The sequence below is a fragment of the Sapajus apella genome, unplaced genomic scaffold (genome assembly GCF_009761245.1).
Source record: "Sapajus apella isolate SASKATOON/1434 unplaced genomic scaffold, GSC_monkey_1.0 scaffold52, whole genome shotgun sequence".
NCBI lineage: Eukaryota > Metazoa > Chordata > Mammalia > Primates > Cebidae > Sapajus > Sapajus apella.
In genome coordinates, this window is record NW_022436992.1 from 14,574,260 (window position 1) to 14,602,050 (window position 27,791).

The 27,791-nt window shown below is 43.7% G+C and overlaps 1 protein-coding gene across 2 annotated transcripts in view; it reads right to left on the reverse strand.

Annotated features, from left to right (window-relative positions):
* TTL (tubulin tyrosine ligase) overlaps positions 1-4,280 on the reverse strand; it is a 34,448-nt gene extending 30,168 nt beyond the window's left edge. For both annotated transcript variants that reach the window (XM_032243672.1, XM_032243671.1), the window contains exons 1-2: positions 3,964-4,280; positions 499-577 (exon numbers count right to left, since the gene is read on the reverse strand). In XM_032243672.1, the coding sequence (XP_032099563.1) occupies positions 499-577; positions 3,964-4,120 (236 nt within the window). In that variant the 5' untranslated portion in view covers positions 4,121-4,280. The remainder of the gene's footprint in view (positions 1-498; positions 578-3,963) is intronic.
* Positions 4,281-27,791: the final 23,511 nt, after the last annotated feature.

A 27,791-nucleotide genomic window follows, 5' to 3' on the forward strand; every position in this document is an offset into this window, starting at 1 on the left:
TCTGCCTCCTGGCTCAAGCAATTCTCCTGTCTTAGCCTCCTGAGTAGCTGGGATTACAGGCATCCGCCCCCATACCCAGTTCATTTTGTGTTTTTTGCTAGAGAAGGTGTTTCTCCATGTTGGCCAGGCTGGTCTTGAACTCCCAACCTCAAGTGATCTGCCCGCCTCAGCCTCCCAAAGTGCTGGGAATTACAGGTGTGAGCCACCATGTCCAGCCGCCACTTCCTGATGAGTGTCTCTTAAGAACCGTACCCCAGGAAATCACTTACACAGGAAACCTTGAGTCAGGCTCTGCTTCTAGGAGACTCACCTCAGAGGAAGGCAGGCTTTATCAAGCAACATGTTTTGGACTGCAACCCAAGTGGCTTAGAGGAAGCTTCTCGACTGGTATTTGTTGGCTTTTAAAATAAAAACATGTTTGCCTTTTAAGTAACCCCACATTTTTGCCTAAGTTTTTTATTTAGGTAAAAACTGGAAAACGGCGGTCTTCACACTTACTTCACTAAAGAAGCTTTGCGACACAGTTTGTCGGCACCCCTGTAGTAATTCACCAACTGTACCAGCCCGGGCTCGTGACCTAGGAAGGAAAGAGGAGGGTCAGAAGGGACACAGGACAACTGGGGAATGGCAATGTTAACACCAGCAAGCAGGAGAGAGGACAGCTGTGTCATGCCCGGCTTTTCCTTCTCTCATCTCAGGATTGGCTGTTAGAAAATGGAACAGTTTTGTTTCTCTGTCCCCAAGGACCCTCTTTCTCTTGGCATACTGCTGGCAACCTTCAGTCTCCCCACAGTGGATATCATAACATCAGCATCATAGGTCTACCAAAACTGCTGCTACCTTTGTTTTTTTTTTGTTAGGGTGGAGGGCATTGAGGGTAATTTTCATTTCACCTCTCTCTGACAGCACACTGCACTCCCCTCCTGGCTTAACACATATAGACTTGTCACTCTGTATAGTAAGGCTACTTTAATAGAGTCATGCTTTCCACATCCGTAACCCGGCTTTCTACACCAAGGAAGGAAGGAAGAACTAGATTGATGCTGCTCTCAAGCAAGTCTATCTCTGCAAGCTTCTAGGAGGTGAATGAAGGTAGTGGAGAGGCCACGTCTGTAAAATCAGAAGCCATGAGAGCTTTCTTCTGTGCCTCATTCCATGGGAAAACTCATTTTCAACAGCTCTTATTACATGTGGCCTTTTTAGATAAAATTAGAGCAGAAAGGGTACGAAGTAAAACAAATTTTTATTTAAAATGAAAAGTGTTTTCAGCCGGGTACAGTGGCTCATGCCTGTAATTTCAGCACTCTGGGAGGCTGAGGCAGGTGGATCACCTGAGGTCAGGAGTTCAAGACCAGCCAGGCCAACATGGCAAAACCCCATCTTCACTAAAAACATAAAAATTAACTGGGCATGGTGGCACACGCCTGCAACTCTAGCTACTTGGGAGGCTGAGGCACAAGATCACTTGAACCTGGGAGGCAGAGGTTGCAGTGAGCTGAGATCACATCATGGCACTCTAGTCTGGGCAACAGAATGAGACTTCATCTCAAAAAATAATAATAAAATAAAAAGCATTTTGTTTCAAATTTTAATAAAATGCATTGCATTTCCAGTAACAGAAACCAAAGTAAGCCCAATCAAAGGAATTTTCAGTTGAAAATGCCAAAAGTAAGAATAATTTTTCTGAGACTGGCATATAGTCAAATCAAGTTTCAGGTAGGCATTAGCTGGCTCTCACTGGTCCCCTTGGACAGACAGGCCTGATTCCCACCTGAACTGCCTACCTTCTTATCCACAGGGCACCAGCCTTCCTAAGCCTTTACCTAGCTCTATAAATCTTCTTGGCTTTCACGTAGTGCACTTTAAGCAAACGGTAAATATCCCTTAATAGTGATGACATATAACCAAATTCATTGTAGCATGCTGTTTTCTTTCCATAAAAACCAAATGTATGCCGGGGATGGTGACTCGCATCTGTAATCCCAGCACTTTGGGAAGCTGAGGTAGGCAGATCACCTGAGGTCAGGAGTTTGAGACCAGCCTGACCAACATGGCGAAACCCTATCTCTACTAAAAATACAAAAACTAGCTGGGCATAGTGGTGTGTGCCTGGAATCCCAGCTACTTGGGAGGCTGAGGCAGGAGAATTGCTTGAACCCAGGAGGTGGAGGCTGCAGTGAGCCTAGATAGCGCCACTGCACTCAAGTCTGGGTGACAGAGAGTGAGTCTGTCTTAAAAACAAAAACAAAACAAATGTTTACTAATCATCTGCTGAATTTGTGGTACCTGTTTAGGATTCAAATTCCATAGGCTTCTGCTTCTCATTCCTAGGCTTAAGCCCCTGGGTAATAATGCCAGTCACTCCTGTCTCCGCCTGGGCGGAGCAATGTTTGTTTTTAATGTTAGGATTCCATCTAAGCTTTCACAGCCAGGCACTGCCAAGAATACAGAGGAAAGTCAGGAAGTCTGGAAAGGAAGCAGACGATGCAAGGAAGAAATAATTGTTCTGAACCATAAGCAATTCTTCCCTTCCTTTCAGGTCATGTATTCTCTTTGCGAAGGTCTTCCTGAGACCGGTTAACAAAAGGGACTCTCCAGGCACAGTCTCCATATTCTGAGATTTCTGGGTGTTCAAATGGGCCCTTCCATGGAGTCACCATTCTACATCATAAACTTGTATACAAATGAAAAGTTGTCCCAGGCACTATTCAAAATAAAAAAATTCAGTAACTTTACACCGCAGCTTTTCATTCCTCCAACGATTAGAGTTTTACACAACCCCCTTTTCAAAGGCTCTATCTTTGGAAGCTCACCAATGACCAGTCAATTCCAAATGGCCTATATTCAGTTTTTACCCATTCGAACTCCGACCACACCTATTTCTAAAAACTGTTTCCTCTTCTGGACATAGAACACTGCTCTCTCTGCGTTGCCCTCCAAGGCAGAAGTGACTCTTCCTCCATATCAATTCTCTCCTTGTCTTTGGAATACAACTGGCCCCCACCTCTGGTGAATTCTGGCAGGGAACATGGCTACCCAGAGAAGCTGCACTTCCCAGATGACTGCAGCGAGGGGAGGCCATGAGACTATGCTCAGGTCAACGGGATGTGAGTTGAACCAACCTGGGCAACTTCTGGATGACATCATTTACAAAGGAGCATCTAGTCCCCTGCTATCTCCTGCACCTTCCTACCCGCGGACAAGTGGGTATGGTGGTGCCCAGCCAGCTTCAACCCTGTGGATGAAGGTTATTCCCTCGGGGACAGCAGGGAAGAGAGGGAGGGTGAACCCAGCCTCGTGTAAGACCTTAATCCAATGTAGAACTGCGAAAGCATGTTCTTTGGGTGAAACTAAGGAAAGGTTTAAAATCAGACATCTTTTCCCTGGGCTAGGGTCTCTTCTGCAGCTCCTGCTTTTGATATCCAGAGGTCTTTTCCAAACTCCCTGACCGTTCCTCCGCGCCTTTGGGTGGCAGAAGCCTTAGGGGTTTCAACACCTACAGCTCTCCCTACTGCGTCCACGCCAAGCAGGCAGAAATCCTCAGTGCAGAAAAGCTGCAAGATGACTCCAGCAGACGCCAGCCTCCGGCTCTGCGGAGCCGTGCCCCGCCCAGGCGGACCTGCCCGATTTGGGGGCGTCAGATCCGGGGAGCCACGATACGCGCGCCCCAGGTCCCAGCCCCGGCGGCTGACGTCTCCCGGGCTGCAGGGACCGGTCATTGTCAGGAGGCAGCTGTAGCCCTGAGTGGCCGCACCACGACTCCAACTCTTAAGTCCAAGTCAGGAGGCAAGAAAGCATTAAAAACGACAGGTTTCGATCTTTCCGGATCTGTTTTGATATGCCCGAGAAGCGACAGAAGGAAGATGTGCGACCTTTAAAAACAAAAGCGCTGGTTCTAACGGGCCGCGGGCGGCGCGCAGGGCCGCTCCGGGGAGGGCAGGCGGGAAATGGGGAAGGGCTCACCCAGTCTCCCGAAGGGCAGCCGGTTCCTCTCTCCCAACATCAAGTTGAACCTGGGGTTGTCTCGCCGCAGCCTCTTCCAGTAGCCGGTGGCGAGGAGCAGCCGGGAGACCTCGGCGTAGACGCTGCTGTTCTCGTCGCGCACCACGAAGGTGTACATGGCGAAGGGCCGCGCGCCCAGGCCTCCGGGCAGCCGCCGCAGGGACCAGCCGGCCGAGGCGGCAGAGACCGCTACCCCGCCCGGGCGCCCGCCGCGGCCCGGCTCCCGCAGCCCGCGCCGGCAGCCGCGCCTCTCCGGTGCCGGCGGCGCCGCGCCCGGGCGCCCGCGCGTCCGCGCGTCCGCCGGAGTGTAAAGCGCCGCCCGCACGCCCGCACGCCCGCACGCCCGCCTGCCCCGGCGCGGCCCCGCCTCCGGCCCGTGATTCCGCGCGGCCCTGCTCAGCAGCGCTCTGCAGGGGTCCGTGGGCCGCGGCGCGCCCTCTCCGCACCCTCCCCGGGGCGGTGGCGGCAGGGGAGCAGGGTTGGGGGCTCGCTGCGTGGGCGCGGCTTTACCGCCGCGCGCGGACTGTGCGGTGGAGCCGGTGCCGGGGGCCTGGGGCGGTTCCTCCAGAGCCTAGGTCGCAGCCGGGAGGCGGTGCCGGCGGAAGATCACTGTTTGCATGGCTCGATCTGGATATTTCTTCTGTTTCCTAAGGATCTTTTATGGATAAAACCCAAAAGTTCTAAGGCCTGGTCCTGTGGCCTAGTGAAGATGCGCTTCCCCTTCTTTGCTTAACGACCACGAAGACTCGGGGCGTCCGTTTTGTTGGGTCGAGTGCTCCTTCCTTCCGCCGAGACCTGGGTGGCGCATGGCCAAGGGGATGACCTTCGACTCCGCTGGTGGAAGCAGGTCCCGAACCGGCCCCCTGGACCCCTGGTCTCCGCTCTCTTCCTGCCCTTTACCGGCATTCGGCCACTTGCTTTCCCTTCTCCGGACCTCGATTTCCCTGTGAGCGGTGGGGAGTGGCTCTTAAAAGTTCCTTAGGTTCTGTTTGCCACTCTAACTTCCTTTTAGACCATGTTGCTGCATTTGATGGACAAAGAGGACAATGATCATCAGAGTTCCCACAAACTTCCTACACTCCCCATAAATTACCCGTATCAGCCCTGCGCCTCGCATCTTTTACTCTTCTTTAGAGAAAGAACCCCTAGGTCCTCTCCCCTTCCTGTTTCCCGGTGCTCACGGTATCTACTGAGCATATTGTAAAAGCGCCCTTCTCTCTCCCATCATTGCCCAAATTCCACAGGGCCTCCAGGCACGCACTTGCCGGTCCTGCGCACCGCCTCCACCTGGAGGCATTCGCTGGCTGTAGAGAGCTTGCTTAGAGCAGAAATGGGCAGGCTCAGATGCGCTGGGTTCTTGGATTCCCTCCCAGCTGCTCTCCCTCCACAAGGGACAAAGTTGGTCGAGAATGCCCTGCGGGGAGGCATGTTTCCTAGGGGTATTTCGGTCATTATTTGTAGGCTCGAGCTGCAGTTGTCCACAGCTGTAACTTGCGCCTCAAGGCATCTTCTGTTGGCTTCCTTCCTTTCCCAGACTCACTACCCCAGTCTTCTACTGATGTTTCTTGGGATCACCTCCCAGGAAACTGAACTTGAGCTCAAATTCTTGTTCTCTTTTTGGGGAACTCAGCCAGGACGCTGTATCTGCTGCTCTTTACAGTTGATCACCTTGAAAGTGACGTCCACTTTCACCATGCTACATCCATTCCTCCCCACCCACTGACGACTCCTGCGCCACAGGTGGCTTCTCTCTGTCACTCCACAACTGTGGATCTCATTAGGAACACCAGTGACCTTTGAATGTCCAAATCCAGAAGCTACCTTTTTCCTTTTTCTCACTTTTTGTAGTGAGCACCATTTTTGTTTTTTAGTTTTAGGTTTTGTGTGGTACTACTTATTCCCTACCCCCATTTTTTTTTTTTTTTTTTTTTTTATTGAGACAGTCTCACCATATTGCCCAGGTTGGTCTCGAACTCCTAAACTCAAGCCATCCTCCTACTTCAACCTCCCAAAGTGTTGAGAGTACAGGCATGAGCCACCACGCCCAGCTTATTCCCTTTTCTTTGTAAAGTAACTCGTCTTTCCTCTTTGGAACCTTTTTGTTTTGTTTTGTTTTGTTTTTGTTTTTGTATGAGAGGGAGCCTTGCTTTGTCGCCGGAGCTGGAGTGCAGTGGTGCAATCTCCGCTCACTGCAACTTCCGCCTCTGGGTTTCAAGCGATTCTCTGCCTCAGCCTCCAGAGTAGCTAGGACTACAGGCACATGCCACCATACCCGGCTAATTTTTATATTTTTAGCAGAGACGGGGTTTCACCCTATTGGCCAGGCTGATCTCAAACTCCTAACCTCAAGTGATCTGCCCACCTTGATCTCCCAAAGTGCTAGGGTTACAGAAATGAGCCACAACACCTGACCTCCTTGGAACCTGTTTATTGTGGCTTTTGTGGGATTAACAGTGTCTGTTATTGATAAAGGAAATGAATATCTGGGCTTGGTCCAACAGGATTACTTTCCATCCCTTTTGCCACAGCAACACGTAAAACATAGGAAAGTGATCCAAATCAGACCAGTCTGATGGAACACTATCTGTGGGACGGCTTGCCACTATCTTGCTGTCTTATAGGAGGAGAATCTGTTCCAAAATTTCAGCTTTCCCTCCTAGCATTAAACCCCTAGTTTTAAGCATTAAGCTCCTAGCATTAAGCCATGTGGATATGTGAATGTATTCTTGCCAAAAGAATGTGAGCGAGTGAAATGTATCACTTCCTAGCTTAGACCTTAGAATATGGGTGTGCCTTCTTCTTAGAATTGGGTGTGTCCTGGAGACAGGACATACAGTCAGCAGCAATCTTGAAAAAAAAATGTAAGGAATTTGCCCAAACTGGTGTAAGGTCTGACTGCTCCATGAATGGCATGGTAATCTTGGTGACCTGCACGTACACCCCAGATGAGATCCTGGAAGAAAGATCAACCCCTATGGGGCATAACTAACGTGAGACTTTCTTCTATTGTTTCTTATCCCTGCTTCAATTGACAAAGCCATTGGACTTTAGCCAACCTCATGACTCCACACCCTACGACCCCCTCCCAGCTTGCAAACCTGTGACCCCCTCCCAGCTTGTAAGAAACCACCAACTGTAACTTCTGTAACTTTCCACTGCCCATTCCAAACCTATAAAACCAACTCCTATCCCACTGCCCTCCACTGACGCCCTTTTCAGCCTCAGCCCGCCTGCACCCAGGTGAATAAACAGCCATGTTGCTCATACAAAGCCTGTTTAGGGGTCCCTTCATGCAGAGCGTGCATTTTAACAACTGGCTATATCCTGGATTACAAAGTAGACTCCAGAAATTTCAAAAGATCGAAATAATTCTAAACACTTTTCTAACAATAGTGGAATTAAGTTACATGGAGATTAAGTGATATTGTACAATGCTAAATAATCCATGAGTCAGCGAAGAAAGCACAACAATATACTGTTGTTTACCAAAAATGACACGGAAATACAAAATTTGAACAATTTCACACCAGTTAAAGAGATTGAGTCTATTCACAGATAACATATAAGTAAAAAATCCTACCAAAAAAACCCCCAAGGGCTACCCACACATACATACACACAAAATGTTAGAATTAATAAACAAATTCAGCAAACTTTTGGAACAGTCCAAAACAATCCAAGAAAAAAATTAAGAAAACAATTCCATTTATAGTACCATCAAATAACTTATTTAGTAAGGGAAAATTTTTTAAAAAGACTGTCATTTTCACATATAACATGGTTCTATAATATATAGTGCATCCTGAAGAATTTATAAACAATTTGAATGAATAACTGAACATAGGAAAGTCACTAGATACAAGGTAAATATATAGATATAAATTGTATTTCTATATGTCAACAACAAAGAAATAGGAAAAGAAATTTTAAAAAGATACAATTTACAGTAGCACCAATGTAAAGGTGAAGTAAGTAGGACTATCTAATGAAAGCTGTGCATAACCTCTACACTGAAAACTACAAAGCAAAATTGAGAGAAATTTTAAAAGCACAAAATGATGAAAGAATGTACCATGTTCATGATTGAGACTCAAAATTGTTAAGGTGTCAAATTGATCTATAGATTCAATATAATCCCAAAGAAAATATCTGCAGAGCTATTCGCGGAAATTGACAAGGTAATTCAAAAATTTATATAGATGCGCAAATGACCAAGAATAGCAAAGGTGATCTTGAAGAAAGTTGGAGGGGCGTAACACTGCCAGGTATCAAAACCCGACTATCAAATTTACAGTATGTAAGCACAAGGCTGTATAGTATGTAAGTACAAAGCTTAAGGAAGCATGATTTTGGCCTAAGAAGAGACAAATTAACCAATGTAACAAACAGATCAAAGTAACCTATGTAGGGAAAATTCATTTTGTTTTGGGGTCTAAGTATAGGATACAAAGAAAAGACATGGCGGGAGCAGTAGTTCAGGATTTTGAGGCTTGCTTCCTAGGAGCACCACTCTTAGGCCCACGTAAGAAAGCTTTAGAGGCCCTCTCTCTGGCCGGGCTCTAGCCACATTCTTCCCTACAGATGAGACGTTCTTGAGGTCAAGGAGCTATGGCCACCTGGAGACTGTCACCTCCTCACTTTCTAGGTTATGCCAGATACCAGGGAACTAGAATTCACTGTCCAAAGAACAAAGCCTACTTCTTGGCCGTGTGCAGAGCTCCTCCCTGGGCCCATGTACCAAGGGTCAGTGGCACTACTGGTGCGCATGCCCATAGGCATGGGCAGTGGCCAAGGGGCAGCTGTTTGTGGGTGGGGAGGAATGGATGTCAGCTGTGAAGAGCAACAGATACAGTGTCCTGGCTTGAGTTCCCCAAAAAGGTGCCCCTGGGACCCACAATTGCATTTATGTATGTTATAAACAACTTGGTTTATAACAAAGGTGACATTGCAGATTAGCGGGGGCATACATATGTTGCTGAGTCGAGGATATCCACATGGAAAACAAAATTAACCTTGACCTCTATCACATGCTGTACTCAAAAATCAATTGCAAATGTGTTATGATCAAATACATGTAAATGTGAAAAGTAAAGCAATAAAGCTTGCTGGGTGAGCACAGTGACTCATGCCTGTAATTCCAGCTCCTTGGGAGGTGAGGTGTTAGGATCGCTTAAACCCAAGAATTCGAGGCTGCAATGAGCTCTGATCGCGCCACTGCACTCCAGCCTGGGCAACAGAGCAAGACCCTATCTTAAAAAAAAAAAAAAAAAAAGGACTTTTAGAAGAAAACAGGAGAAAATCTTTATAATCTTACACTAGGTAAATATTTCTTAAAGAGGACACAAAAATCTCTATGAATAAAGGAAAACAATTATGAATTGTCAGCCTTAAAATTAATAACTTTCATTCATCGAAAGACACCATCAAGAGAATGAACAGGAAAGCCATAGAATAGGATATATGTGTGTGTGTATATATGTACATATATGTATGACAAAGGACTCATACCAGGGATATAAAAGGGATAACAAATTAACAATTAAAAACTAGCAAGCCGGCCGGGCGCGGTGGCTCACGCCTGTAATCCCAGCACTTTGGGAGGCCGAGGCGGGTGGATCACGAGGTCAGGAGATCGAGACCATCCTGGTCAACATGGTGAAACCCCGTCTCTACTAAAAATACAAAAATCAGGGGGGCATGGTGGTGCATGCCTGTAATCCCAGCTACTCAGGAGGCTGAGGCAGGAGAATTGCCTGGACCCAGGAGGCGGAGGTTGCGGTGAGCTGAGATCGCGCCATTGCACTCCAGCCTGGGTAACAAGAGTGAAACTCCGTCTCAAAAAAAAAAAAAAAAAAAAAAAAAAAAAAAAAAACTAGCAAGCCAATGAACAAAAGAACTGAGTTGAATATTCATAAGGGACAACCTAAGAGGTAAGCCCTGCGCAAAGAGATTTGGAGAAGTCATACTGAGAAAGTCAATAAGGGATATGTTTGGCTAAAAATCAGGCCCACATCTAATAGTTGTATACACGTGGGAGCCACGTGTCTTAGTGTCTACCATATGTCTGACCAAGCCAATAAGCTGCTAAATAAAATGTCTCTTTTCCTGTTTTACAATCATACTTGTATAAGGCTGACCTGCAAGGCCAGGATTTTTAGAATTCTCAGACTCATAGGAGTTCCATGCCAAAGTCTGGTAATACTGGAAGAGATGACCTTGGTCCCTGACCATAGCTCACCCCTATTTCTTCCCATCCCTAACTCCAGCCTGCACCACAGAGGTTGTGCATGCATGCATGGGGTCACCACAGCCAGGAAGCCCAAGCTCCAACCATCCATCACCCCCAACAAACAGTCGCCCTTTGGACACTGCCCAGGCCTACGGGTGCACACACCAGCAGCACCATTGACCCTTGGGACATAGGCCCAGGGAGGAATCTTGCACAGGGCCAGGAAGTAGGCTTTGATCTTTGGACAGTAAATTCTGGCTCCCTCTAGCATAGCCTAGAAAGTGGGAGGGTGACAGTCTCCAGGTGGCCATAGCTCCTTGAACTCAAGAACGTCTCACCTGTAGGAAAGAGCATGGCTAGAGCAGGGCTGGAGTGAGAACCTCTAAAGCTTTTTCACCTGGGCCTAAGAGTGGTGCTCCGAGGAAGCAAGCCTCAAACTCCTGAACTACTGCTCCACCCATGTCTTTTCTTTGTATCCTATACTTAGACCCCAAAACAACTTAAAATGGGTTTTCCCTCACCCCTGCCACCACCACAATCACTCCATGCCTTGGTTACTGCAATTACCTTGTAGCTTCTCTTCTTGTCTAGCCCCTCCACCTCTCCTACCTTCCCTGAACACTACCACCAAATTAATCTTTCTAAAGTACAGCATTCATCCCATATGTCCACACATGAACACTGAAGGGGCTCATTGAAGCCAGAGCCCTGTTTCAAATTCATGGCTTTTCTTTTTTTTTTTTTTTTTTTTTGAGATGGAGTCTCACTTTGTCACCCAGGCTGGAGTACAGTAGAGAGATCTCAGCACACTGCAACCTCTGCCTCTTGGATTTCAGCAATTCTCCTGCCTCAGCCTCCCAAGTAGTTGGGATTACAGGCATGTACCACCACACCTAATTTGTGTAGAGGTGGAGTTTCACCATGTTGGCCAGGCTGGTCTTGAACTCCTGACCTCAGGTGATCCACCCACCTCAGCCTCCCAAAGTGCTGGGATTACAGGCGTGAGCTGCTGTGCCTGTCTGAATTCATGGCTTTTCATTAGGGCTTTCCACTGTATCTTTCCTGCCACATCTACCACATTCCCTCAACCAAACTGAAATGCCCTGATCGTCACCAAGGTCAAATAATGGTTTGTCAGATGGAGTTTTAATGTTGAGTATGTATTAACCCTTCCAAAATGGATGAACCACATACTAGATGGATCATAAAAATCTCTATTCATCAAAACCTCTAATTAACCAGCAATTTCTATCTCACAGTAACACTGAATAAAATATTTATTATTTCTTCAGCCTGAGAGCTTGGTTGCCCTTAAGCACTTTTTTTTCTTTTTCTTTTCTTTTTTTTTTTTTTTTTTGAGACAGTCTCACTCTGTCACCCAGGCTAGAGTGCAATGGCACGGTCTTGTCTCACTGCAACCCCTACCTACCGGGTTCAAGCGATTCTTCTGCCTCAGCGTCCTGAGTAGCTGGGATTACAGGCAGCCACCACTTCGCCTGGCTAATTTTTTGTACTTTTAGTAGAGACGGGGTCTCAAATTCCTGGCCTCGGGTGATCAGCCCACCTCAGCCACCCAAAGTGCTGGGATTATAGGTGTGAGCCACCATGCTTGGCCCTCTTAAGCACTTTGGAGGAAGAACTGCCTCACCCTTTGCTGGAAACTTTCAATCCACACCCGAAGGAAGATGCCCAGGGCCACTCTTCTGTCCTCAGAGAGCTCATTTGTGTGCTAGCCTCACAGTGCTAAGCTCATGTTGTTACATTCACTCACTCATGAGGTCAAGGACCATGTTGGTTCAGCTCTACACTTCAGCATCTCCGAAAGGGACTGTCCCATGGGAGGTACTTAAAGATCTTTTGAAGGAGAGAAAGAAAAGTTCTAACTGTAAACATTTGGTAAGATGAATTTTTGCAACCAGGAAATAAGCAAGACAATTACAAGCGCTCATGAAAGGAAGAGTTTAAAGGAAGATGTTTTTTCTGCCTTTCATTGGTGGGTTGATGTCAGTAAACTCCCCATGCATATCTTTTTTTTTTTTTAGATGGAGTTTCACTCTGTCATGCAGGCTGGAGTGCAGTGTCACAATCTCGGCTCACTGCAACCTCTGCCTCCTGGGTTCAAGTGATTCTCCTGCCTCAGCCTCTTGAGTAGCTGGGATTACAGACACATACCACCATGCCCAGTGAATTTTTGTATTTTTAGTAGAGACAGGGTCTCACCTGGTTGGCCAGGCTGGTTTCAAAATTCCTGACCTGAAGTGATCCGCCTGGCTTGGCCTCCCAAAGTGCTGGGATTACAGGAGTGAGCCATCATGCCTGGCCCCCTTGCATATCTTGCTGCACAAATGTTTATGGACAATGGTTGTCTTTTTAATACATGGATTCTGCATGAGCTCTCCCTATTCACCTTGTATATCGCAGCTATGCCCAAAGAGTGGATATGAGCCTTTTAATGACAGCTTGAGCTTGTCCAGCAGGGAAAGGCCCTGGAAGGGAGGGTGGTTCTATATGCAGTTCCTGGAACACACTGCTTCCAGTGAAGTGTCAGGGAAGAGACACAGCCATGTTATCAATGGAGTGTGAAATGGGAATACACCTGAATATGGACCTTCCAGAGGAAGAATGAGGGAGCCCCCCACCCCTCCACAAACACCCACATGCACCTCTACCAAAGATTTCAGCCCCTCTGGAGACAGTTTCATCAGCTCAAGCAACCAGTTCCCTCCCTCTTTGCTCTCTCTCTCTCTCTCTCTTTTTTTTTTTTTTTGAGATGGAGTCTTGCTCTGTTGCCCAGGCTGGAGTGTAGTGGCACAATCTTGGCTCACTGAAACCTCCGCCTCCCAGGTTCAAGCAATTCTCCTGCCTCAGCCTCCTGAGTAGCTGGGATTACATGTGCGTGCCAGCACGCCCGCTAATTTTTGCATTTTTAGTAGAGATGGGGTTTCACCATGTTGGCCAGGGTGATCTCCATCTCTTGACCTGGTGATCTGCCTGCTTCAGCCTCCCAAAGTGCTGGGATTATAGGCATGAGACACTGCACCTGGCCTCTTTGCTCTCTTACCATTTAAAATTCCGCAAAGAGGGGCTGGAATTTCTCAAGAGTGTGTTTCAGGCCACCCAGAGCTCTAGACATAGAAAGAGGCTTTGAACTCCAGAACCAGGACCTGGATTTTGGGATGGTGTCATTCAGAAATCATGAGAACTGAGGTTTCCATGAGGACGATGGAGCTTGTTGCCACTTTCTTTGGAAAGTGACTGTGTCTGGCCTTGTAATTCTGCACAGGCCTTGTGACAGAGAGATGAAGACTCTAGCATTCTGGGGCCAACCAGGCCTGGACTAACATCCCATATCTGTAGTTACTCTCTGTGTGACTTGAATCAGGTTTCTTGACCGCTCTGGACCTCAAATTCTATCTTTCAAGAATGGAAGAATAATGTGACAATTGTGAGGATGAAATGACATACAAAATGCCTAGTACACGCCTGGCATATAATAAATACACTCCTTATAAACAAGAAGTTACCAAGTTTAGATGCTGCACTTATATAATTGACTAAAAATACCATTTCTGTTAGGAGGAAAGCAGCCTGTGGAGGGGGATATCCCTGCTGGCAAGCAGGAACATTTTCATTTTCTGTGCAAATGGGACTGCCCCCAGGCACATAGTTAAGTTGGTGAAATTCAACTACACACACACACACACACACACACACACACAGAGAGTCGAGAGAGAGAGAGAGTCGAGAGAGAGAGAGAGAGAGAAAGAGAGAGAGAGAGAGAGAGAGAAAATGGGTCTCATTCTGAAACGCAGGCTGAAGTACAGTGGTGCAATCATGGCTCACTGCAGCCTGGACCTCCCTGGATTCAGGTGATCCTCCTACCTCAGCTTCCTGAGTAGCTGGGACTACAGGCATGCACCACCATGCCTGGCTAATTTATGCATTCTTTTAGAGACGGGATTTCACCATTTCACCATGTTGCCCAGATTGGTCTCAAACTTTTGGGCTCAAGCAATTTACTTGCCTCAGCCTCCCAAAGTGCTGGGATTACAGGTGTGAGCCACTGCACCTGGCCTTCTCACGTCATGTCTTTTAACACTTTCTTTCATCTACCCCATGCCACCAGGGCCCCACTGCATGTATGTCCCAAGTGCTGTCCCTTTTTTTTTTTTTTTTGAGATGGAGTTTCGCTCTTGTCACCCAGGCTGGAGTGCAATGGTGTGGTATTGGCTCACTGCAATCTCCACCTCCTGGGTTCAAGTGGTTCTCTTGCCTCAGCCTTCCAAGTAGCTGAGATTACAGGCATGCACCCCCACATCCAGCTAATTTTGTATTTTTAGTAGAGTTGAGGTTTTACCATATTGGCCAGTCTGGTCTTGAACTCCTGACCTCAGATGATACGCCCACCTTGGCCTCCCAAAGTGCTGGGATTACAGGCTTGGGCCACCACACCTGGCCGATGCTGTCTTTTTAAGACAACCAGGCAAGCTCTGCACAGGACAGCTTCCCCCCATCAGATTGCACCTGACTCTGAGAGTGAGCTGAGTATGCAGGTCGTGTCCCATGAACAGGGACAAGGAAGATACTTACTTCCAACTGTGGAAAGGATCATACAGAGCAACAGAAATGGGAACAGGAGGGTTTGGGGTGGTGTGTTTCAATCATGTCTATGAAACAGAAGGATTGAAAGAAGCTACAAAGTTTATCAATGGTTGGTAATGCAGGAATTGGGGTTGTTTCTTTGTATTTTATGTTGAGACAGTTGCCAAGGTGTCTCTGCTGCTTGATATATATAATATGTTAAGTAACATACATTTACTGGACCATCTGCTTGTGTTCTGTCACCTTTCTTCACTGCTGTCAGCCAGCTCACACAGGAAGCCAACAGACACCACATAGATGTACTAGGTTGTAAGGTCCCTTGAGGCAGATGCCTTGACTTTATGTTCCTCCAAGTATTTCTCAAAACTAGGACAAAAAGATTTTCCATTTGAATGAACTTATTAATGCTGAGATTCAGTGACAGGTGCATTATTTTTCCTGGTGGTAAGGATTGTTGACAGAGACTTTTGGAATGATTTACTCTCAAGACATGCATCATTCATTCAACATTTAACATGTACTTGTTCCAGACAGTGTTGTAAGCGTGGAGGTTTAAGACAAAGCCCTCGCCCTCACAAAACTTATGAAACTCAGGGAGCTTACATTTTAGTGCACATTAGATAGAGAAAAAAAATTTTTTTTTGAGATGGAGTCTCATCGTGTTGCCCAGGCTGGAGTGCAGTGGTGTGATCTCGGCTCACTGCAACTTCTGCTTCCTGGGTTCAAGCAATTTTCCTGTCTCCGCCTCCTGAGCAGCTGGTACTACAGGCACATGCCACCACACCTGGCTAATTTTTGTATTTTTAGTAGATACAGGGTTTCACCATGATGGCCAGGCTGGTCTTGAACTCCTGAACCTCAGGTGATCCTCCCACCTCAGCTTCCCAAAGTGCTGGGATTATAGGTATGAGCCACTGTGCCCAGCCTAGATAGACAAATTTTTAACTGGAGGAGCACATATATCCACAGTCCTGGCTGCTGGAATTCTGGTTTGCAGTGATGGTTGTGGGCACAGGAATGCCTCCTGAAAACCCTCACATCTCACTATGTAGGAGAAAGCTGCTGTCCATGTGTCACCTGAGTCCTTTCTTTTCCTTTTATTTCCTGTTCTTTCCGGGGTGGATGCAATGGTTCAAACATAGAGGAAAATAGGAAAGTAACTCAGTGGATTGTGTTCAAAGGATAATGTCCAAACCTACTGGAGTCACAGGTTGCTGGTGACTGTTAGGTGACACCAATGCCTTCCTTCCAGAGGCCTCTGATGAAGCCCCACACCTTCCTTTTGCCGGGGTCATGTTTGCTGCAATGAGATGCCTGCTCAGGATCTGCACACAATGTAAAAATCCAACTTAATTAGAAGTTGGTAGCATTGTGTTCACTTCGGCAGCACACATACTAGAAATTGGTGGCATCTTTTCAAACACTTCCAGGAAGTAGCCACTCAGCATTCCAGGAAAGACTTACACTTCCAGGTTTCAAGGGGAGAAAGCCTAAACCATAAGAAGGCATATACACAAGAGTTTTAGGAAAACATATACTGGACTGCTCTTTTTGTTTAATTGGGATATCCATCACCTTACATCTTTATCTTTTCTTTACACTTTATCTTTTTATTCTCCTCTAGCTATTTTGAAAAGTATGAACAATTAATGTTATTGTTAATATAGTCGTCTTACTGACTTACAGAATGCCAAGTTATATTTCTTCTAAGTGTATATTTGCACCCATTAATCAACCTGTCTTCGTCCTCCTCCCCCCAGTACTCTTTCCAGCCTCTGGTAACCACCAGGCTACTCTAGCTTTATAAGATCAACTTTTTTTTTTTTTTAGCTCCCACATATGAGGGAGAACATGCAATATTTGTCTTTCTGTGCTTGGCTTATTTCACTTACCAATATGACCTTCAGTTCTACCTCTGTTGCTGCAAACAGCAGGACTTCATTCTTTTTTATGGATGAATAATATTTCATTTTGTATATATACTATATTTTCTTTATCCATTCATCCATTGATGGACACTTACGTTGGTTCTCTGTCTTGGCTATTGTGAATAGTGCTGCAAATGAACATGGGAGTGCAGCTGTTTTTCTAATATACTGATCTCCTTTCTTTCATATGTATACCCAGTAGTGGATTTGCTGGATCATGTGGTAAGTCTAGTTTTAGTTTAGTGGTTTTTTTTGTTGTTGTGGTGGTTTTTTTTTTTTTTTTTTTTTTAGGCACCTCCATACTATTTTCCGTAGTGGCTGTACTAGTTTATATTTCCACCAACATTGTTCGAGGGTCCCCCTTTTTCCACATCCTCACAAGGATCTGCTATTCCCTGTCTTTTTGATAAAAGTCATTCTAACTGGGTAAGTTGACATCTCATTGTGGTTTTGATTTGTATTTATCTGATGATTAGTGATGTTGAATACATTTTCATTTACCTGTTGGCCATATTTTAGGAAATATCTGTTCAGATATTTTGCCCATTTTTAAGTTGGATTATTTCATTTTTTTGTTATTAAATGGTTTGAGCTGCTTGTATATTCTGGCTATTAATCTCTTGTCAGATGAATAGTTTGTAAATATTTCCTCACATTTTATGGATTGTCTGTTCACTTTGTTGATGGTTTCTTTTGCTGTGCAGAAGTTTTTACCTTGACGTAATCCCATTTGCCTATTTTCACTTTGTTTTGCTTGTACTTTTGAGGTCTTACACAAAAAATGTTTGACCAGAGCAATGTCCTGGAGTATTTACCCAATGTCTTCTTCTAATAGTTTTAAAGTTTCTGGTCTTAGAGTTAAGTCTTTAATCCACTTTGACTTGAGTTTTGTGTATAGTGAGAGATAGGGGTCTCGTTTTATTCTTCTGCACATGAATATCCAGTTTTCTCAGCACTCTTTATTGAGGAAAGTGTCCTATCCCTACTATATGTTCTTGGTGATTTTGTCAAAAATCGGTTGGCTGTAAATGTGCGAATTTGTTTCTTGGTTTTCTATTCTATTTCATTGGTTGGCCTATGCGTCTGTTTTTAATGCCAGTACCATGCTGATTTGGATACTATAGCTTTGTTGTATATTTTGAAGTCAGGTAGTGTGATGCCTCTAGCTTTGTTCTTTTTGCTCAGGATTGCTTTGGCTATTTGGTGTCTTTTGTGGTCCCATATAAATTTTAGGATTTGATTTTTATTTCTATGAAGAATGTAATTGTTATCTTGATAGGGATTGCACTAAATCCATACATTGCTTTGGATAGAATTGTCATTTTAACATGATTAATTCTTCTAATCCATGAGGATGGAATATTCTGCCAATTTTTGATATCCTGTTTAACTTCTTTCATCAGTGTCTTACAGTTTTTCTTATACTGATCTTTCACATCTTTTGTGAAACCGATTCCTAGGTATTTTATATTCTTTGTAGCTCTTGTAGGGGATTGCTTTCTTGATTTCTTTTTCAGATTGTTCACTGTTGGTGTGTGTAAATGCTACCACTTTTTATTTGTTGATTTCGTATCCTGCATTTTACTGAATTCATTTATCAGTTCTAAGAGTTTTTTGGTGGAGTCTTTATGTTTTTCTAAGTATAAGACCATGTTGTCTATGTATGAAGCTAATTTGACTTCTTCCTTTACAATTCTGAATGCCCTTTATTTCTTTCTCTTGCCTAATTGCTGTGGTCAGAATTTCCAGTATTATGTTGGATAAAAGTGGGCATTTTTGTCACGTTCCAGATCTTAGAGAAAAGGTTTTCAATTTTTCCCCATTCAGTATGATGTTGACTGCAGGTTTGTCATATATGGCCTTTATTATTTTGAGGTATGTTTCTTCCATACCCAGTTTGTTGAAGGTTTTTATCATAAAGGGGTGTTAAATTCTATTAAATACTTTATTTTAGCATCTGTTGATATGATCATATGGTTTTTATCCTTTGTTCTGTCAGTGTGATGTATCACATTTGTTGATTTGTGATACAAATCACAAATTTTGATGTTAAACCATCCTTGCATCTCTGGCATGAATCCCACTTGATCATGGTAAATGATCTTTTCAATGTGTTGTTGAATTCAGCTAGACTGTATTTTGTTGAGGATTTTTGCATCGATGTTGAGGATTTTTGCATCTATGGTAATTAGCTATATTTGCCTGTAGCTTTTTGTTGTTGTTGTGTGTCCTGGTCTGGTTTTGGTATCAGGGTGGTGTTGGCCTGGTAGAATGATTTTGGAAGAACTTCCTCCTCTTTAGTTCTAAAAAAGTTTGAGTAGAATTGGTCATTGTTCTTCTTTAAATGTTTGGTAGAATTCAGCAGTGAAACCATTAGGTCTTGGACTTTACTTTGGTGGGAGACTTTTTATTACAGCTTTGATTCTGTTGCACTCATCATTGGTTTGTTGACATTTTCTACTTCTTCACGGTTTAATCTTGGTAGACAGTATGTGTCCAGGACTTTATCTATCTATTATTTCTGTGGTTTTCCATTTGTTGGTGTATAGTCGTCTGTAATAGTCTTTAATGATTCTTTGTATTTCTGTGTTCTCAGTTGGTATATCCCCTTTTTTGTTTCTGATTTTATTTATTGTGTCTTTTTTTCTCAGTCTAGCTAAAGGTTTATTAAAACCTTTATTAAGGTTTATTAAAGGTGTGTGTGTGTGTGTGTGCTTGAGTCTGGGTTGATCTCTGTTGCCCAGGCTGGAATGTAGTGACAAGATCTCAGCCCACACAGCCTCTGCCCCTGGGCTCAAGTGATCCACCTTGGCCTTCTGAGTAGCTGGGACCACAGGTGCACACCAACATGTCTGACTAATTTTGGTTTTTTTGAAGAGGCAGGGTTTCCCCATGTTGCTCAGGCTATTCTCGAGCTCCTGGGCTCAAGCAACCCATCCACCTTATCCTCCCAAAGTGCTGTGATTACAGGCATGGGCTCCCACACCTGGCCTCAGACTGTTCTTAACCTGTGGAAAAAGTAAATCCATCTCATTAAAGAGAAAGAATAACATATATGCCACAATGTTGGTGATTTGCCACAACTAGGCATGGTGCCAGACAAAGAAGTCCAGGGCGGCCAACCTTGTACCAAGCACACATCACCAACCAAGAGCAGTCCAGTTTTATGGGGGTTGGGGCAGCCAGCCTCTAAGTTGTCCTCAGATAGTTCATCTCCTAGTATTCACATCTTTGTGTCCCTTCCACATTATAAGCATGTTAGTGTTTGTGACAGATAGAATATGGTGAGGTGCGATAGGTCACTTCCAAGATTAGGTTAAAAATACACTGCGGGCCCTATTTCCCTCTCTCTCTCCTCCATCTCCCTCCCCCTCTGTCATAACTCTCTCTGGGGAAATCAGATGTCATGTTGTAATAACTACAATAATATTTTGTTATTATTCAGTAGCTAAAATATGTTCCAGGCACTGTGCTAGGCACCTTACAAGTACTTTTCCAATTAGTCCTTACTATAGACCCATGAGGTTAATATCATTATTATTCTATAAATATTACAAAGAAGAAAATGAGGCCTCAAGAAGTGAAGTAACTTGCTCAGAAGTTGGTCCCAACCTCTTTTAACTCCAAAGTCCATGCTCCTAGTCATTCTCAGTGTGTAGGGCAATTGTGGCAAAAAAGAACAAAATCAGAACCCAAGCAATTTACAATTTAGTGAGTGAGATGAAGTATGCACAAAGAAAACAATTAGAGGAAAATTACAAATGAAAATACAAATTTGAGATAATATGCCCTCCTTACTCCCTTAAGTTATAATGACTAGAGGTGCTAAGGAAATAGGAATGTGGGGTAAGGGGAATAAACAGGAAAACTTTCTTAGAAGAAGTCAGTTTTGATTCAGATTTAGAATGAAAGTCAACTGAAAATACCATCTGAGCTGGTTCCAACATGTATTGACCCAAGGAAAATCCAAAGTCATCAGCATCTCTTTTACCTAGTATTTCCCTAAGGCTCATCTGCCTCCAAGGTCAAGTCCTTGTTTTGATATTGTACAATAGCTATGCAAGATGTTACCACTGGGGAAAACTGAAAAAAAGGGTATATGTGATCTTCTGGCATTTTTTTTTTTTTTTTTTTTTACAATTTTCTGCAAATCTTTCATCTCAAAATTAAAAGTTTTTTTTGGGGGGGTATAACTATTTCCCAAATGTGTCAATCAGTTATCTATTGGCTCTTAACTCCATTAGCGTCCCTTGTGTGCGTCTCTGTATCACAGGACAGCTGGAAGCCTGCAAATCACATTCCCTAGACTCTCTTTTCAGTTGATTTTAGGTTTTGCCAGTGGGAGTCACTCACTGGTAGTCAATTGGAAGATGATGAAAGTCACGGGCTTTTTCTTTTATTCTTGAGGCAGCAGTGTATCCCAACAGCCTCAGTAGCCCAGTGATTGTGCATTCTGGAAAACACCTTTCCTTTTCTTTCTCCAGGTTAGGTGGATGGTTACTGCAATTACTGATCTTTGGGAATCTCATTTCCCCCTTTTAATCCTTCAGCCCTTCCAACATTTTTTAAAAACACTCTATTGAGACGTAATTTACATACAATAAAGTTTATCCATTATAAGTAACTTTGCAAAAATTTTGGCAAATTCATGTGACCATCACTATAACTTAGTTTTAGGATGTTTCATCACTCCCTAAAAATTTCCTCATGCTCCTCATGTCTGTTGATGGTTAATTTCCACTCTCACCTCCAGCCCTCTAGAACTACTGTCCTGCTTTCTGCCTCTTTATATTTCTATTTTCTGAATATTTTATATAAATGAAATTTACAAAGTGTTGTCTTTTTTGTCTGGCCTCTATCACTTAGCATACTGTTTTCAAAGCTCATCCATGTGTTAGCACATATCAGCAGTTTGTGCCTTTTAGTTGTGGCACAGTATCCCACTGTAGGAAAATACTATATTTTGTTTACCTCTTCATCAGTTGATGGGCCTTTGTGTTTCTAGTTTTTGGCTATTAGAAATAATTAACAGGTATGTCTGTATGTGGACATACATTTTCATTTCTTTGGGGTAAATTCCTAGGAATGGAATTGCTGTATTGCATAGTAAATTTACGTGTAACTTTTTAAGATACTGCCAAACTATTTTCCAAAGTGGATCTACCATTTTTAAATTCTCACCAGCAATGCACAAGGGGTACAGTTTCTCTGTATCTTTGATAAGTTCTGATACTGTCCATCTTTCTTATATAGTTGACGAGCATCTGTGTAGTGGTGTCCAGTGATTTTAATTTGCATTTCACTGATGATTATGTTGCTATTGAGTATCTTCTCATGGCTATTTGCTTATTAGCCATCTGTCTTCTTTCTTTGGTGAAATGTCTATTAAATTTTATGCTTGTTTTTAATTGGCTTCTCTTCTTGTTGTTGAGTTGTATGAATTCTTTATATATTTTGGATACAAGCCCCTTATCAGATATATGTCTGGTAAACATTTATCCCAGTCTGTGGCTTTAAATAAAAAATCTTTATGGTATCTTTTATAGTGTAAAAATTTTAGATTTTGATAAATTCTAATTTATTTATTTTTGGTTTCATAGATTGTGCTTTCAGTGTTATATTTAAGAACTCCTTGCTCAACTCAAGGTAATGAAGTTTTTTCTTTTTCTTCCTAGAAAGTTTGTAATTCCAGCTTGTACATTTAGGTATATAATCCATTTTAGTGAATATTTGTGTAAAGGACAGAGTCTAATTTCTTTTTTTTTAAGTCAATATCCAGTTGTCCCAGACTATTTGTTAAAATATTTTCCTTTCTATGTTAAATTTTCTTGGCAACTTTGTTGAAAATCAATCCTTTCGCCTCAGCCTCCCAAGTAGCTGGGACTACAGGCATACATCACTGCGCCTGGCTCCACACTTTCATTTTGAAGGATACTTTTAAATTCTGGACATAGAATTCCTGGATAATTGTTGGTATTTTCTCCAACACTTAATATTTTGTACAACTACCTTCTGGCCTTATTTTTGAGAAGTAGCTGTTAATGGTATTAATGTCCCCTATACCTTTTGCTTTCAGTAATAAAAGAGTTATTGGCTTTCAACAATTTGATGATAATGTGTCTAGGTGTGGTTCCCCTACTTGAAGTTTGCTGAATTTCCCTTTTTTTTTTTTTTTTTTTTTTTTTTTGAGATGGGGTCTCACTCTGTTGCCCAGGCTGGCGTGCAATGGCGCCATCTCGGCTCACTGCAACCTCCGCCTTCTGGGTTCAAGCAATTCTCTGCCTCAGCCTCCTGAATAGCTGGGATTACAGGTGCCTGCCACCATGCCAAGCTACTTTGCTGTATTTTTAGTAGAGACAGGATTTCACCATCTTGGCTAGGTTGGTCTCAAACTCCTGACCTCATGATCCACCTGCCTCGGACTCCCAAAGTTCTGGGATTGCAGGCATGAGCCACTGTGCCTGGTGAAGTTTGCTGAATTTCTTGGATCTGTAGGTTAGTGTATTCATTATTTTGAGAAGCATTCAGCCATTGTTTATTCAAATATGTTTTTCTGCCCTTTCTTTCTCTCTCATCTGAAATGCCCGTTAAGTACAGGTACACTAGATATCCAACAGGTCTTCGAGGCAGTCTTCACTTTTCTGTAGTCTTTCCTCTCTTTGTTGTCTAAGACAAATAATCTCTCTTGATCTATCTTTAAGTTCACTGATTCATTCTTCTTCCATCTTAAATCTTCTGTTGAACTCCTCTAATGAATTCTTTACTTTGGTTATTGTACTCTTCAACAACACATTTTTATTTTTTATATATTTTTTAAAGAGAGGGCCTTGCTTTGTCACCCAAGCTGGAGTGTAGTGGCACTATCATAGCTCACTGCCACCTCAAATTCTTGGGCTCAAGGGATCATCCTGCCTCAGCCTCCCGAGTAACTGGGACCACAGGCATACGCCATGACACCTGGCTAATTTTTTTTTTTTTTTTTTGGTAGAGATGGGATTCTCACCATCTTGCCCAGGCTGGTCTTCAACTGCTATGCATAGCTTAGCGGTCAGTCAATTATTAGTGTCCAAATACCTCAAGCCAATAAGATTTGCATCTTCTGCTGATGCATTTGAGTATGGATAGGGGACCACATTAAAAATTTAGGCTGTTGGGGAGAGGCCTGTAATCTCAGCACTTTGGGAAGTTAAGGCAAGTAGATTAATTGTGGCTAGGAGTTCGAGACCCGCCTGGCCAACATGGTGAAACCCCATCTCCATGAAAAATACAAAAATTAGCCAGGCATAGTGGCACACCCCTATAATCCGAGCTCCTCAGGATACTAAGGCAAGAGAATCACTTGAATCCAGGAGGCAAAGATGGTAGCAAGCTAAGATTCTGGCACTGCACTCCAGCCTGGGTGGCAGAGTGAGATGCTATCTTAACAAAAAAATTAGACTGTTCTCAGGTCTTCCGTGTTTTGCTTTCTAATGCCATTTTTGAGTCTTCTATGCTTACACAAAGCCTTCGTGTCAGCTAGGAGTGTGTGAATAGCTGGAAGATTCTCAGTCTCTGCCATACATGTGCACAGCATCATACAGGAATATGCTTGCCCCAATTGCAACCTCAACCACAGAGTAATAGAAATTCGACCTTGGCTCTCCCCACTCTCCTGCCTCTGGGAAATCAGTTTCACTGACTGATCCTGACTGTGGGTGTTATCCACTGCTCCTAATGGAGGGAATTTCCTTCAATGGCAGTTGAGAAGCTCCTGGTCCTCGTGAGCTGTCCTCCCTGGCGGAAACCCTATATTGATCTAGCTGGGAGTGGGGGGTGGCAGTATGACTGGAATAACTGAGACTTATTCCTCTGATCTCCACAAAGACTAGCAGGGGCTCGGGCATAAACACTTAAACACTTCTCAGATTGTTGTTTGCCTGTGGTCACTTTCCAACCTGCTGAAATGGTTCTTTTTTTTTTTTTGGCAACTTTGTCCATCTTTATAGTTGTTGCTTTTAGGGAAGATGATTTGATGACCTCCTCACTTGACCACAGCCGAAGTTCTGCCTGAATCATTATCCCTCCTAACACTTTTGTAATTAATTCCTTGAATCAAATTTCCTCTGTTTCAAATACCTTGAGTGGTGGTTTCTGATTCCTGACCAGACACAACTCAAACACCGTAATATTTAGAAACGTACTGCAAGTCAAGGAATGGATGATAATTGAACAGTAAATAATCCTCCAAGATTTGGCACCATTCATGTTGCTTTGATGTTCCTCACCCTCTTACTCACAAAAGACAAGAGTTTGGTATCACGTTGGTGTAGATTTGAATCCAATCTTAATCTACTTACCAGCTCTGAAATTGTGGGCACAATTTTGAGTCTCGATGAGCTTTGGTTTCCTGAACCGTAAAGTTAATAATACTTATCTAATAATGTACATGCTAAATAGCCTAATTATTCCACAGTGTGTACATATATTAAAACACCATGTTGCACACCACGAATATATACAAGTGTTACCTGTCAATTTAAAAAGGAAATAAAAAATACTTACCTAATAAAATCATTCTGCTGAATAAATGAGATAATGCATGGAAAACACTTGAGACACAATACATACCAAATATGTCTTTAAATCAATTTTGTCTCCAGTTTAAGCACCCATTCCTTTTATTGTTCGAGAAGCCTGAATTATTGAAACAGTAGACTGAAAATTCACTCAGGAATCAAATTCTTATGATAATCAACACGTGAGATAACGGGAAAGAAAAAGCCAAATTAAAGGGCTTGGCAATTTAACATTTGGTTTCATTAGTTCCAGAGCCTAATTTCCTTTCAGTTTCTCACAACAAGACTTTTTGAAGACTCATGGTTGAACCTTATTTTTTATGCCTAAATTGATTAAAACTTTTAGCTTCTTTTACAGACTTTGTCCAGTTCTCATTTCTGTGAATAAGCAGGACCTTCATTACAGCAGAAACAACGAAGCTCTCTTAGCTCCATGCATAAATTATGATGTCTGCTTGTTAGCAATACTCTCTGTGACATCAGCAGCAGAGTCAGCTAACAGTTGCCGGGAGATGCCACAGTCCAGAACTCTACTGTAGATAGACATAGATTCCTGTGACTTGGTAAACCATCTGGATTTCTTACATTTAGGGTGAATCTAATTATCTGTTTGTTCCTCTGGAGAGTGAAAAGCATCTTCCCAACAAAGTAAGTAAAACCATCCATGTTTTTTTCCTTGTTGATACTCTATGGTTGGTTACTCTCTCATGGCTGTCAATCAAAGGTAGATTATGGGATTTTTACAATTTATGCTCTGAATGTGATGCTGTTGGCTGATCTCTAGATGTATTCAGAAACAGGAATAATCACATTCCGGTTTTCCCTATGTGTTAAGCTCTTTGTTAACTGGGATCGTTTATTTTATAATACATCTTGGTGTCTTAATATGTTTCATTAACAGAGTTCATGCTAACAATATTGTGTGAGTTAGCCATTTAAAAATGAAAAGCAAGGGCTACTAAAGCAAACAAAAACAATACTAGATACAACCACCTCTGTTATGGGATAATTAAGGTGTGTTAGGATCCAACGTGTCTTCCTTCCATCTCCATAAGCACTTCATGTCGACCACTGTAACTGTGCAGAAAGGAAGGTCCCAGAGAGATCCGGGGAGGAGGTGTGTGTGCAGGTGTGCCAGTTGGGCCTCCCAAACACAATCAAAATGGTTTAAGCAGAACCAAAAAGTGTGTGTTGAAGGACAAATGCTTGCCTGAGTCTAGGGGTGTAAGCAATGTCCTCAGGACTTGGTCTCACTCTCTCTGTCTCTCGTCACACTTTCCTCAGTGCTGGTTCTATCCACCAGCAAGCCCCCATCATGGGGGCAAAGTGGCTGCACCTCCAGGCACATAACCTGACTCTCAATGGATTTCTGGGGTTAATCCTAATTGGACAAGCTGAAATTATCTGTTTTCCCTGAAGCAATCCATATAGCTGGGGGAAGGGTCTTAGCTCGGCTTCCCTGGAAGCAGAGACTGAGACAGTGGTTTGGGGGCACATGATGTATTGAAGATGTGCCCTTCAGGAAAAACCTATAGGGGAAGGAGAGAAACAGGAGAGGGCAGGGGAAGGAGCTAAGCAAGGATGTGGTGTCAGGTCAAGTTGAACCTGGTCTGATCTGCAAGATATAAGCATTGCAGACAAACTGCATCATAGTTGACCTCCCCTAGAGGCAAGGGGCTTACTTATATCATTTGTTTCATTCGGTCATTGGCTTTAGTCTACACCTGGAGGAAAGCTCACTCCCCGGGGAAAGTAGCTTTATCATCTCAGGGCAATTCCCTGGAGAGGGGGCAGATAGACATGAGCTGTTAGCAGCCTATATTGCAGTAATAGGTGCATGGGCTGGTGAAGGGACCAGAGTAGGCACTGTGGTCTCTACTACTTTAAGTTTAGCAGGACTCTTCCTATACCCCTGATAAAGCATGCTTTTTTCGGGATCCAAGGCTTCTAGTCCCACAGAATCTGAAGTTGTGAGGAACAGAAACACAAATTCCCCAAGTGGGACGGTGAGAAAAGCGATTCCCCTATCCACCATTTAGTCCTCATTTCAATGAATTCCACCTTTCAGAAACACCACATATCTAATGGCTGTTGGTTTAAGGAGTGTGCTGCATCTTTAAGAATAGCTTCCCATCCTCATAGGGTGTCATCTCCAGGTCAGCACCTCAACTGCATCTTTAAGAGGCCTTGGCCGGGCGCGGTGGCTCACGCCTGTAATTCCAGCACTTTGGGAGGCCGAGGCGGGTGGATCACGAGGTCAAGAGATCGAGACCATCCTGGTCAACACGGTGAAACCCCGTCTCTACTAAAAATACAAAAAAAATTAGCTGGGCATGGTGGTGCGTGCCTGTAATCCCAGCTACTCAGGAGGCTGAGGCAGGAGAATTGCCTGAACCCAGGAGGCGGAGGTTGCGGTGAGCCGAGATCGCGCCATTGCACTCCAGCCTGGGTAACAAGAGTTTCACTCTTGTTACC